Source organism: Emydura macquarii, unplaced genomic scaffold, assembly GCF_026122565.2.
Source record: "Emydura macquarii macquarii isolate MOO-44397 ecotype Brisbane River unplaced genomic scaffold, CSIRO-AGI_Emac_v2 contig_973, whole genome shotgun sequence".
In the NCBI taxonomy this organism is placed as follows: domain Eukaryota; kingdom Metazoa; phylum Chordata; order Testudines; family Chelidae; genus Emydura; species Emydura macquarii.
The window spans coordinates 935,957-949,843 of NW_027131110.1; the positions used below are offsets into that span (position 1 = coordinate 935,957).

Genomic DNA, 13,887 nt, shown 5'->3' on the forward strand with positions numbered 1-13,887 from the left:
AAGACAGTTTATCTGCTACCATATTTAAACACCACTTAAGAACAAAGACAACACAAATGAACCAGAGAGAGCTAAAAGTAGCAGGTTTATGTTGTAACTGAATAGTAGAGCAAATTCACAGATCAGAATGCTCATATTATTTAAAATCAAGGAGCAGCAAAAATGTATGTGAACCAGGTCAGAAGGAATTAAGTAGTGTGTATATAAATAATTTATAATTATGAACTATAGTACAGTAGTAACAAGAGGCCCCGAGAAGTATGATTGTTCTAAATGAGAAATATTCCTATGTGTATATCATTGTAGCATAAAATATTGTGCCAGAGGTTACTGTTAATCTGATTATTTTGATTTACCCAGTGAAAAATCACCCTCACCATCCCATAACATGGTGCCATTACAAGCAGAAGCAAGTGTAGGCATAGCCAACTGAGCCTTAATTTAGTGTCAGGAATGAAGGATCTCAAAACAGTACAGCATGAGAGATTAAAGCATTCAAAAGCATAAGGCAAATACTGACTTCAATGTTTGTCAATTAAATTCAGAGGATAATGTTCAGAAAATACACATATTGAGCAGTGAGTGCCTACTAATTCAGATGCCAGCAGGCATGTGAATCAATGAACTGCATCAAACTACATCACCATCTGGTGTCAAAGGGAAATATATCAATTTAGCAAATAAATTTATATTAACTGTTTCAAAAATTCAGTCTGAGGCTTCCTGACACACAGTTTGAAACTAATTTGACCACATGCTGAGGTGACTCCACTGTTGTTTGAAAAGTGCTTTGAGTTCCTATGGGATGAAAATTTCTCATAGGCAAATTTTGATTTTTTTAAAGCTTTAACTCCGTTTTGAAGTTCATTAGATACTTGAAACAACTGACTGCTACTTTAAGGCTTTTTCAGTAGACTCTCAGCAAGAGGTGATAAAGAATTACTGGTGTTTGAGAAAATTTATGTCTGGAGTCAAGCCAATACAGGCACCATCTTCTTCCTAAAGAGAAACAAGTTGGTGTGTGTGTGCCCATGCATGCATGCACACACAAGTAAAAAAAGAATAAGGCAAGTGGCACGTAAGTAACGGTATGCTTAATCAACTGCATATTGTTATGTGTGGGTATGTATGAATAGCTTTACAATGGTGGCAGGGGGCCCTCAAAGTGACTGATAAGCACATCTTGCTTTTCCATCAGGATATTCCTTGTCCATTACAAGAAGCTTTTGGCTCCGACTTTTCCCAGTGAATCAAACTAAATCCAAAGAAGTGGCCATAGCACACAACAAGACATACAAGATAAATTTTGAAAGCAAATACCTTGCTGAACTGAGGCCGTAAACATTTAACTATACCCAAAAAGGAATGTTTAAGATACAGCACCCAAAACAACCATCATTTAAATAACTTCTTCAAATTATTGACCTCAGTTCAATCCTGATGTTGCAGTAATGAATTAATTACCAATAGTGGAACACTACTGACTGCAAAAATGGTGAGATGGAAGAGTAACACTCATATGTGGAAACTTAAAACAGACAGATGAACAGATGTTTGCAGTCTCATGTGGTCCTGCAAGTATACCAGATGAATGACACCTAAGAAACACATATCAGCTGAAAAAGATAGAAATAAAACATTTATGTTTTCTTCCCGCCCCCTGAGGGGTTTTTTTTTAGCTGAACTTGTATTGTTCCTGCAGGAGCACTGCCACTGGGTAATTCACCTCCCTGTGTTGGCCCTTCCTGAAAGACAAGTTGGGGTCTTTAAACTATGTAATGTAATTTATACAGGTAATAGATGTGGTGATCCAGTATCCATTCACTCCATCTATTTTATTTTTAAAATCACATTACAAGTTTCAAAGCCTCCAATTTACCCACCCACTCACCCACACTCCCACACCCACACCCAAACACGATCCAATACAGGAATGGAAGCAATCCTGTAGCATTCTCCCTGAAAGGATGTTTGGCAGCATTTTCTCCCCTGAAGGGCATATAAGAAGGAAATGTGATGTCTTAGTATTTATAATATTCTAGAGGTTGAAATAAAACATGGAGATAAGTCAGAAAAGTCTGAGCCCCTGGGTTAATTAGGATTAGATTAGGTAAAGCATTAGAACATATACTGCAGGAAATAGCCCTGCACTGGCAAGGGGGATTACTTAAGCAGGCTTTTTCTCCCTTTAATCTATGTGATTAAAAAGAATACTAATTAATATTCACCATTTCCCTTAAGAGGCTGCTGCTGAAAGTCCTCCATTAATGTGCTGTTTACAAAATTTTAGTCACAGTACAGAGGGTTAAAATCTCCAAGGAACTGAATGGCTTTACCTTGTTGGCACGAAGTTGCCTGTAGATATCTGTCTGCTGCCTTATGCGATATTCCAAGTCAGAGACCTGAGCCTGCAGCCACGTCCATTGGCAGATAATGGCTGCTCTCTCCATTGCCCACTGGCACTCTGCTCGATGATGCCTGAAAGCAAAAGTTTGCATACTCTAATCACTTCCATTTATTTAAACTAATTTACATCACATATAAAATGAACTAGGATAGACAAATATTCACAAATAAAATACATCACAAATTCACTTTAAAAGAGACTATATATAGGTTCTAAAGTCTATATCAAATCAACACTTCCTGGAAGCAGGACCAATTAAATTTTGCACCCCTACAAACAATACCAACAACCCATTTCCAGCCCCAGATCAGTACTTATCCCTGCAGTTATAAGGCAGTGAGAATGAATAGCTTAGTTCTTCCTCAACTGCAGCAATACAAATTGTTATTCTCTTTGGTGAGCGTAAAAGTTATCACTCCGATGACTTACTTATCACAAACAGTGAATCAAAGATTCTGCTTTCACACACCTACCCGCCTGCACACAGAGGACATGAGAAATCTTTTACAGCACCCTGGGACTGAATTATTGTAAAATGATAAAAAGGAATGTGTTACTCTTTTATACTCTAAAAAGGTATGACAGTTTATCTTCACTGCAACAGTACAAGCTAGTTCACTTGACTTACTTCAATTGAGCTAGTCTAGCTAGAGTGAGGGCTCATCTACATCGGACATAAGCGTGCAGCAAGCCAGGATGTGAGTCTAAAGAACTTGGCAAGCACATGTTGCCCTAAATGAGATAACTGAGGAACATATAATCAAGGAAAAAAAGAAGAGGAGGCTGACAAAAGCTTTCTGAATCTGATAATCACAGAAATTAGTCCAAATATCAGGCAGTCATCACCCAACAGAAAAACAAGGTTACTTACCAGTTACTGATGTTCTTCGAGCTGTGTTGCTCATGTCCATTCCACTATAGGTGTGTGCACGCCTCTGTGCACGGTTACCCGGAACTTTTTTCCCCTTAGAAGATCCCATAGGGCCGGCTCCAGTGTCCCCTGGAGCCCCCACAGTATATGACGCTGGCCCTACACCCCCTCAGTCCCTTCTTTCTGCCAACTCCAGCAGCGGGGAAGGGTGGTGGGTTGTGGAATGGACATGAGCAACACATCTTGAAGAACATCAGTTACTGGTAAGCAACCTTGTTTTCTTCTTCAAGTGATTGCTCATGTCCATTCCACTATAGGTGACTAACAAGCAATACCTTGGCAGTAGGTAGAAGTTACAGGTGAGCTGCCCTCAGCATGGCTCTGCCAAATCCTGCGTCCTCTCTCGCCTGCTGGATGATGGCGTAGTGGGATGTGAAGGTATGCACCGACGACCAGATGGCGACTCTGCAGATGTCCTGCAGGGGCACTCTCTACAGGAAGGCTGTAGATGAGGCTTGAGCTCTGGTTGAGTGCGCTGTGATGGTTCCTGGAAGCAGCACCCTTGCCTACTCGTAGCAGAATCTGATGCATGATGTAATCCACAAGATGCGCTGGTTGGAGACAGGTGAGCCTTTCATCCGATCGGCCACTGAGACAAAGAGCTTTGTATGCTTGATGTAGAATAGCTTTGTATGCTCGATGTAGAACCTGACTGCCATGGGATGGGAGAACAGCGATCTCCCCTCTAGCAGCTGATGGAAGGCCGAAATGGCCGCCAGGTGAACCTTCAACGAGACCAGCGCCAGACCCTGGAGCTTTAGCTCGAGCAGGTACTCCAGGATCACCTGTATAGGTGAGAGGCTAGGCAGGATACCCTGGGACTCCGCCCAACAGCTAAACTGCCTCCACTTAGCCTGATACACGACCTGTGTAGAGGGCTTCCTGCTGCCAAGCAGGACTTGCTGAACCTGCACCAAGCAGGGTCTCTCTCCCTCCGTCAGTCACAGCGCCTCCGGGCCATGAGGTGCAGGGAGTCCAGATCTGGGTGCAACAGGCGACCATGGTCTTGGGATAGAAGGTCGTGCTGCCTCGGGAGCTCCAGGGGTTGGGCGATCGAAAGGTCCAGCAGCATGCTGAACCACTGCTGTCTTGGCCAGGCTGGAGAGATGAGTATAACATCCACCCTGTCCCTCTTTATTTTCAGCAGGACCTTGGGCAGGAGCGGAATGGGCGGGAATGCGTACATGAGGGTCCCTGTCCAGTCCATGAGGAACGCGTTGGAAATCGACCCAGTCTTGCAACCCCGGAGCAAGCAGGACCTCGGACACTTTGTGTTCCAGGCCGACGCGAATAGGTCCAGTTCGGGAATGCCCCTCTTCTGGAAGATCATAGCCACAACCTCTGGCTGTAACGACTAGTCGTGGTGGAGTAGAAACAACCTGCTGAGGTGATCCGCCTCGTCGTTCCTCACTCCCGGAAGGTGAGAGGCAGTCAAATGGAAATCGTGCCTCACGGCAAGGTCCCACAGACGGATAGCTTCCTCACAGAGGGCTGAGGAGCGCACTCTTCCACTTCCTGTTTATGTAAAACATGGCTGTGGTGTTGTCCGTCAGCACCTGCACCACTCTGCCTGTCAGGAATCGGAGGAACATCCTGCACGTTAGGCGAATGCCCCTCAGCTCCTTCACGTTGATGTGAAGTTGCCTCTCCTCCCCTGACCAGAGCCCCAGAGTGCCTAGGTTGGCGCTGATGTGGGCTCCCCATCCTACGTCCGAAGCATCGGAAATTAGGGTGACCGACGGGACCAGTTCCCTGAACGGAACGCCCTTCATCACTGTTCTGGGAGTCCGCCACCAGTTTAGGGAGACTAAGACGGGTAGGGGAACTGTGACCACCCGGTGCAATGGGTGTCTGCTCAGAACATATACCAAGGCCAACCATGCCTGAAGCGGTCTGAGCTACATATGTGACTACATAATCTGACTACATATGTGCAGGCCGCCACGTGGCCTAACAGCTGTAGGCAGCGCCTGGTTGTTGTTGTGGGGCATCAGTGCAGCTGGGAGATGATAGAGACCATCGCCTCGAAATGTGGCTGAGGCAGGAAGGCTCTGGCCTTGGAGGCGTCCAGGGTAGCCCCAATGAATTCTATTCATTGCACTGAGGTTAATGTGGACTTCTGTTCGTTTATGAGCAGTCCCAGCCTGCTGTACATGGAGCAAGTGAGGGTCACGCTGTCCTACACCTGGGACCTGGACCTGCCTCTGATCAGCCAAACGTCTAGGTAAGGAAAAATTTGCACACCTTTTCATCTCAGGTGGGCAGCCACTACGGCCATGCACTTAACATCCTTGGAGCCGAAGACAGTCCAAAGGGCAGGGCTGTAAACTGTAGTGGGAGCCAGCCACCATGAAATGGAGAAAATGCCTGTGTCTGGGGAGGATAGACACATGGAAGTATGCGTCCTTGAGGTCGAGGGCAGCATACCAGTCTCCTGGATCCAAGGAAGGGATTATGGAGGCTAGGGAGACCATGCGAAACCTTAGGGACCATTTCCACTGCTTCCAGATTGAGGAGAGTGTCCACCTCCTGCAAGAAGAGTTGCTCGTGAGAGGGGTCCCTGAAGAGGGACGGAAAGGGGTGGTTGTTGGGGGGGGAGAGATGTAAACTGCAGGGCATAGCCCCCAAGACTATCCCAAGGATCCAACTGTTGGAAGTGATTTTTGCCCATTCGGTGTAGAAGGGCCTTAACTTGTTTAGGAAGGGGCGGGGCGGGGCGGATCCAGGAGAGCAGTCAGGGCGCCACCCTCGGGCGCACCATCAAAATTGTCTCCTTTGATTGCCCGACCTCCTGGGGGGGCCCTTGCTGGGGAGCTGAGGATGAGCTAGGGGGCTGATTTCTTCTTTTGAATCCCCTATTTCTATCCCTATGCCTATAGGGTTGAAAAGGCCTGGACTGAGGTCTTGGTTGCTGCTGCACCTGGGGCCGTGACTGATGCCTGGAAAGCTGGGGTGTGTACAGACCCAGGGAGCGAAGCATGGCCCTGGAGTCATTCAGATTGTGCAACTTTGTATCGGTCTGGTCCAAGAATAGGGCCAACCCATCAAAGGGGAGGTCCTGGATAGACTGTTGCACCTCCTCGGACAGGCCCGAGAATTGCAGCCACGAGCACCTTCGCATACAGATGGCAGAGGCTATGGCCCTGCCCGCTAAGTCGGCAGCGTCACAGGACATCTGGAACGCTGCTCTGGCTACCGCAGTTCCCTCCTCCATGATAATATTAAAGTCTGCAGCCTGGTCCTGGGGCAGGGCCTCAGCGAACCGCCTGATAGAGTCCCACAGGTTGAAATTATATCTGCCCAGAAGGGACTGATGGTTGGCAATCCTAAACTGGAGGCTTGCCATGGAAATAAAACTTTCTCCCAAACAAATCCAGCTTTTTATTGTCCTTGTTCTTGGGAGTCGACCCTGGCTGACCTTGCCTGTCTTGCTGGTTAGCCGCTTCTACTAACAGGGTTCCCGGGGCGGGGCGAGTGAACAAATACTCAAACCTCTTGGACGGGACGTAATATTTCTTCTCAGCCACCTTTGACGTAGGGGTGACCGAGGAAGGGGTTTGCCACAGGGCCTTCACAATCTTAAGGACCCCTTCGTGGACTGGAAGGGCCACTCAAGCTGGGGCAGCCACCGCCAGCACATTAAAGAGGCTATCTGTGGCCTCTTTTAGCTCTTCCACTTCCAGCCCCACGTTGGAGGCCACCCTCTGGAGCAGCTCCTGGGGAGTCCTGAAATCCTCCAGTGGCACGGAGTGGTCCTGGGAGACTGCCATGTCAGGTGAGGAGGAAGACGACTGCAGAGGTGCAGCCTGCGGGTGTGCCCCCTCCTGGCGAAGGGTTGTACCCACCGAGGTTCCCTCCAGGGGGTCTGACTCCCCATCTGAGGAATGGTGCCGATGGGCCTTCTCTTGTGTTGGAGGTATGGACTGCACTCCCAACGACTTAATGGATTTGGGCCCCGGCCCCACCTGGATACCCCATGAGTCCCAATAAGGCCATTGTTGCGGCCATTGTCCCCGAGGCCAACCCAGGGCTAACTGCGCCACAGGCTCTGACGCTTTATGGTGGCATCAACTCACCCGACGTCTGTCCCCCCTGGAAGACTCCGAGTCATCGTCGGAGTCAGAAGCCCTGGACCGGCGGTGCCGTGTTCGTTCTCGGTCCCGAGCACCCTTCCGTGCCAGGGACCGCCCTCTCAACGCCTCCGACCTGGAGGACGATGGGTACTGCCTCCGTCGCCGCGAGCAGTGCCGATGAGTGGGGCACACTCTGAAGAGCTAGAGGTACTGAAGCGTCGTCTCAGTACCGATGATTTCCATTGCCGCTTGCCTTGTGGCTCTACAGACACTTTCGGTGACCGAGGTCGGCACCTTCCCAAACTCCTTGGTACCGAGCCCGACTCCAGCGACTGGGTTTCACGTTGCGAACTCTGCAGTGCCAGGTCTTCCTTCTCCGACCGGGTTCCGCGTCACCTCGGTGCGGGCGAAGTCATCGGTGCCGCGTCCTCCGATGACGACCGGGTTCTGCGCCGTCTAGGTACGGGCGAACTCCTCAGTGCCGGGGATCTGGAACTGGAGCTGTCCAAGCGCCACCTGGCAGACCTCGACCAGTGCCGCCTCCTGGTATGCGCTGCCTCCGGTGCCGGGGAACGACGTCGGCGCCAAGAGGGAGACTCCAAGTCCCATGCTGGAGCAGGTCGGTTTGGCTACACCGACCTGGAGCAACTACTAGGGGAGCGGCTCTGCTTTACCCTCGGAGACCATCCGGCGGGAGATCTTCCTCCCCGTATCGGGGATCTCCTCTGCCATTCCGAGGGAACCAACGCAGGGCTCCCCCATGACACCGGCCCCTTCTCCCTTGGCGGAGGGAAGGGGCGGAGGTGGTGTAGGCAAGGCCAACAAGGCTCTTGCTGCTTGAAAAGTCTCTCATGTCAACGGCGTCGGCAGGGGCACTCTCCCACTCCCAGGAGTCGGGGGAGGCTCCCTGACCGGAGATGCAGGCACCGGAGAAGTCTCAACGGGCTGGGTCCGGTGCATCTCCGCACTCGGCCCTGCCCGTACCGACGGCTCAGGAGAGTGTCCATGCTCCGCACGCTGCTTCTCTCTCTTCGGTGCCAGCGATGTTGCGTGGTGCCGACAATGCGTTCTGTACCAAAGTCACGCTTGGTACTGAGGCGGAGCGGGTCGGCTCGAACACCGGGTGGAGCGCTGCCTCCATCAACAGGGCTTTCAACCGGATTTCTCAGTCCTTTTGAGTCCTCGGTTTGAAAGCCCTGCAGATCTTGCACTTGTCCTTTCTGTGGGCTTCCCCCAGGCACTTAAGGCAGCAGTCATGGGGGCTGCTGAGCGGGAAGGCCTTCCTGCAGGAGGCACACGGCTTGAAGTCCGGCAACCGGGGCATGGCCTGGCTACTCAAAGTCCCCGCAGGGACTGCCTTATTTCTAACTACACTTAACAACTACTTAGCTAAATAGAACTAAACTTAGAATATCAAACAAGTCCAAACAAGGGGAACAGTACTTGCTGAGAGCAAGGTTACTTCCAGCAACCGTCATGGGTGGAAAGAAGGAACTGAGGGGGCGTAGGGCCAGCAGCGCCTCATATACCGTGGCATATGCGGGAGACTCCAGAGGGCACCAGAGCTGGCCCTAAGGGACTGCTAAGGGGAAAAGAGTTCCAGGTAACTGTGCACGGAGGCATGCACACACCTATAGTGGAATGGACATGAGCAAGCACTCGAAGAACAGCAGATTTTCTTTTCAATACTATAGATTGTTGCTTCTTGAAGAAACATCAACAGTCAATTTCATTTTCTGCTACTTTAAAAACAGGGCAAAAAACAAGTCTTGCCTGCAAAGGTGAAAGTGAACATGAAGCCGCAGGTCTATAAATTCTTTTAACTTGCTTTTTCGAGCCCTAGTAAAGAAAATTGGAAAAATCAAAATCAAAAGCTCCCTTCCACTACCATCTCCCATATGTTCAACCAGATGAGAGAAATCCAACATGCAGAAGACTCTATAGAACAGCTGCACATCAGCCTGTCAGGAAAGACATCAATTCCGCTCTACTTGCATTCAGTGTTTGTAAGCAACTTCTCAAATTGAGTATTTCCAAACCTTTTTCAAAATATATAGAGTGAAGATATACAGAAGTGTTAAGATTTTCCAGCTCCCATAAAAGGTCCTAAGACTTCCATAGCCAAGGAATAGAGAAGTATAAAGCAAATCTATTTGGAGCTGTGATTACATCAATTATAGTGGAGCAGTGAATTTCCTAAGTACTAAGTAGAGTCAATTTGGGAGATCTACTGGGGACTCGTGTTTTTCTTGGGAACAAAGCCTCGTTGAGATTTCATGCATCTCTCTTTATTCTTAAGACACCCAAAAGTTTGCGAGGTACCTCACAAAATAAATTTAAAAACATGATCCCTGCCACAAACTAATAATCTAACATGACGATAGGGCAGTAAACAAGGGAATAAGAAGGGTGCTGGGGACTGTTGACAGACTAAAACAAATGTGGGCTACTTTTTAGTGAAAGAAGGAATTTTTAGGAGGGAAGAAGGTTGTGGACAAGGTCAGAAAAGGTATGCTAAGCATACAGGCAATCTGGAGATGGTGGTGGAAGCAGGGGTGCTGTCATAGCAGAGGCAATGGCAGGCAACAAAAAAAGGAATAGTAGATAGAAGGGGCAGAGCTGTGCAGGGCCTTGAAAGCAAATGCAAGTAGCTTGAATCGATGTTTGCAGAAGGGTGAACCAGTGGAGGGATTCAAAGAGTGGGGAATTATATTGTCAGATCAATGGGCAAGTAACAGGATCTTAGTGGCTACGTTGGTGTCAAAGGCCAAAGAGGAGATTGTAGTGATGAAAAGAGGAAATGAGGTGGACCTACATGAAAGTTTTAGCTGTGTGGACAGAAAAAGTGTTGGATCTTATAGACACCGTGAAGAAAGCAGCAATAAGAGCTGGACATTGCTTGGATTGTGGGAGGAAAAAAATCATAGATGGCCTCCACTTTACAGACCTGAGTGACAGGCAGTATCAGTGGTGTATTCAACAGTAAGAGTGGGAGAATGGAAAGTGATTTGGTGGAAGAAAAGGGAGGCAGTTTGGCTATGTCAAGCTTGAAGTAATAGCAAGGAATCTAGAAGGCATCGATAGGCTTAGATATGAGATTGGATGGCAACTATAGCTCAGGAGGTGGACTGGGGAAGTGTAAAAGTCATCAGCATAGAGATCTGTAGTTCAAGTTTTTTGAGTGAATCAGATCGACCAGAAAAAAGAGTGGAGAGAAGGAGGAATGGACATTAAATATATCAAAACAAATTCCTTTCACCCTCTTCCTTTTTGAAGTATAAAGCAAGTGACTCAATACAGCTCCTACTATGATTTAGAGACAAAGCATGTAGCTTCATTTCTATTACAGTTGCTGTAAAGGAGCTGTTAGTCAGGGAAAATAATTAAAATCGAGTTACTGTGATTTAAGACCTTTCTATAATAATAAATAATAATAATAGTAATATAGCAGAAAAGATTAAATAATGATTTTTAAAACAGTTTATTTTTCAGCCTTAATGAACTGCTACTGTGACACAGACTTGTCCAGGCATGTATATTACCCAGTATGACCATTTTCTCTTTACCTAAGGGGGTTTTCTGTGGTCTCTGCCAAAAACTAAGAACTATCTTATTGTCACAGTTTACTGTGAGATGTTTGTACGGGAAACACTAACAAATATGTAAACTGTAAAATAGTCACCTGAAATGAGGTGGGGTCTCAGGGCTATCTCAATTAACATTGTAAATAATGGACATCCGTGGAATTAGTCTATGTTCCTTTCCTGAACCAAGTAAAGGCTTAAGGATTTAAAAAAAACAAAAGAACTCCCCAAAAAGTATGTGACTAGTGGACCACAGCAGTAAGAGACAACAGTCAGCAACTGCGTAAAAGAAGAGAAAAGAGCACAAGATTTTAAGAAACTCTGCCAGCAGGGTGTCTCATAAAGGGCGGATCCCAGCTCTTTGAACTGGACCAGCACTGCAAGCACTGACCTTTGGGATGAGACATACTTTACTGAGAGGAATGTAACTTGTTAATAAGAACAAGCTGTTGTTTGTGTCTCATGTTTTTCTTTTACCTGTAACCTTATATTTCCAAATCCTTATACTTGCTTTTATTTGAATCTTTATCTCAAGCTCTGTAAAGTCAACTTGAATTTGGTTTTACTATAAATCTGTTTAAGTGCCTTGTGCTAAGTTGAACTGAGGTGCGACTCATGAACTGGGGTGCACTGTTTCTATGGATGCAGCAGATCAGTGTACACTGAAGGTGTCCAGAAGATAAGGGACTGGGCACCTGAGTGAAACAAAGTGGGGTGTGTAAATTACTAGTCTTTAGAGAGAAAATGCAGGGCTCACAGAGCCCAGAGCGGAGTGTTTGTGTTGCCAATAACTGGTAGTTGGGGAACGTTTCCCTTGCAGGGCACACACAAAGCGCTCTCAGACTGTAAGCAGTAGTGATTTATCCCAGGCACCTCAGGTAATCCTAAAAACTGTGAATTACTGATTGCTAAATAGTTAATAATGCTGCTCAACATTATTTTAAGATCATTTGCCAGTATGCTTAACTTCAAAAACACTATTCTAAGTCTGCAGAATACATATGCCAGTGACTACCAAATTCGTATAAGTTATATACAGGTTGCACAGTGGATTTTTACTTTAAACAAACTTGGTATTTGCCTTCATGTATTAATGTAGATTCTATTTATAAGAACTTTTAACACCACAAACCACTGTACCTAGATGCTGACATACTTTAATTCTTGAATCAGTGGCAGCAACAGTAAGTCTTTTATGATATCTCCTTTTATGGTGTTAGATCCAACTAACTTCCTATATTAAACCCTGTTAAATTTAGGTCAACCTACCTACTTCACTCAGGGGTGTGAAAAATTCACATCCCCTAAGCACCACAGTTAAGCCAACCTAACGCCCAGCGTAGAAGAGGCGAGGCTGCCAGCAGAATTCCATCAACTGTATGGTGATGTGGATTACCTACATCAACAGAAAAATGCCTTTTGTCAACATATGAAGTATCTCTACCATGGCACTACCACAGCATAGCTGCCCGTGCCGCCTGTAGCACAGACATGGCTTAAGTTCCATAGCAAGCTTACTGGAAGCCACAGGGAACTTGGTACAGAAAACGTTCAGTTTACAGCTTCCCATCAAACTTGAGCACTAATGGGCAAATTAAGAAAGAGGGGGCAACTTTCTTAAATGTTATTCATCCCACTAACACTATTGTTTCCTAACACTATCAAATTTATGCAACAGAAAGACATCATTGTAATAGGCCAGTTTTGAGTTTTTGTGTTGTACACGTATGTTTGTTTAAGGCATGTTTTGTGGGCTTACTACCTCAGGAAACAGCATGAATGCAGCCAGTTAGAAATAGGCTTCTTAATCTGGAATCCTAAACTTCCAGAAATTTGGAAAGTTAAAATCATTTTGCTGACAACTTTCAAACAATTCCCCCTGCACCCTCTTCTCACTGTCCCCCTCAAAAGAGAAAATTAGTACTGCCACTACTATGACAACTAATACTCTGAACAGGGAAGTCTGAACTGTTCTGCTGCTTTGGAGGCAGAACTAATTGGGTGCTTCTTCATCACCTTTTACTGAACAGGTTTGGTTCTGCAGGACATCAAACTAGATGATCACAATGATCTGCCTTCTGGCCTTAAAATCTATTTATCTATGAATGATTAAGAAATTAAAGTTTTGTAACACCACACTTTTCCATTAGTCCAGACAGATTATCTCCAAATAATTTTCCAAGTGCAGAAATCCATGACTAGCTTCTCTACAAGGGTGGGCAATTATGTTAACTGCCATCATCAAAATGAGAACGGGTGCAGAAATGCTTACTGAGTATGCCTAGTTTAAATTGCAAATGTTAAACAGACTTTCTGATTCTGTCAGATTGCTTGAGATGGAAAGAAATTGAAGGCATAACTAGACATTCAATTTTAATGAAAGAGCACATTCAGCACATCAGCATGAGTAGTCTAACAAATTAAACCCTTTCCTCTCTTCCTCTAAGTCCTCTTTCTGAACTGTCATTGTGATTGCTTGATCTTTCATTAGCTCAGTGTTTTAAATACAGTACTTCTGTTCTTTAATAAGGGGCCCACATAAGACAGCAGACAACTATATGAAGTGGTTACTACACAGAGAAACTTCTGGCCTTATTTCTACCCTCTGTTAAAGCATCTACATTTCTCAGATGTCCCCTTCTCACATCATGGAATTTCCCTTCTTAGAGGGGAAAGGTGGGATGCGGAGAAGACAGACTATGAAACAGTTTCTGGGAAGTGGTTTTCCTTTTTGTATGAGAGTCAGTGACATAGCCACAGGAATGTTAAAATTCATTATTGTCAAATAAAATTATTAAGGAGGGGCTTTTATTGCATCTCCTTCTGAAGCTCTAAATAGATCCTTTAGAGAACTAGAGAAAGGTTTCAAATTGGTTGGGTGTTCTGAGCCTC

General features: G+C 46.2%; 1 protein-coding gene across 1 annotated transcript in view; it reads right to left on the reverse strand.

Moving 5' to 3' along the window:
- The window catches only part of LOC137150566 (KAT8 regulatory NSL complex subunit 1-like), a 129,321-nt gene that overhangs the window by 99,235 nt on the left and 16,199 nt on the right, over nucleotides 1-13,887 (reverse strand). The window contains 1 exon segment of the mRNA XM_067544509.1: nucleotides 2,337-2,478. Within this exon segment, the coding sequence (XP_067400610.1) occupies nucleotides 2,337-2,478 (142 nt within the window).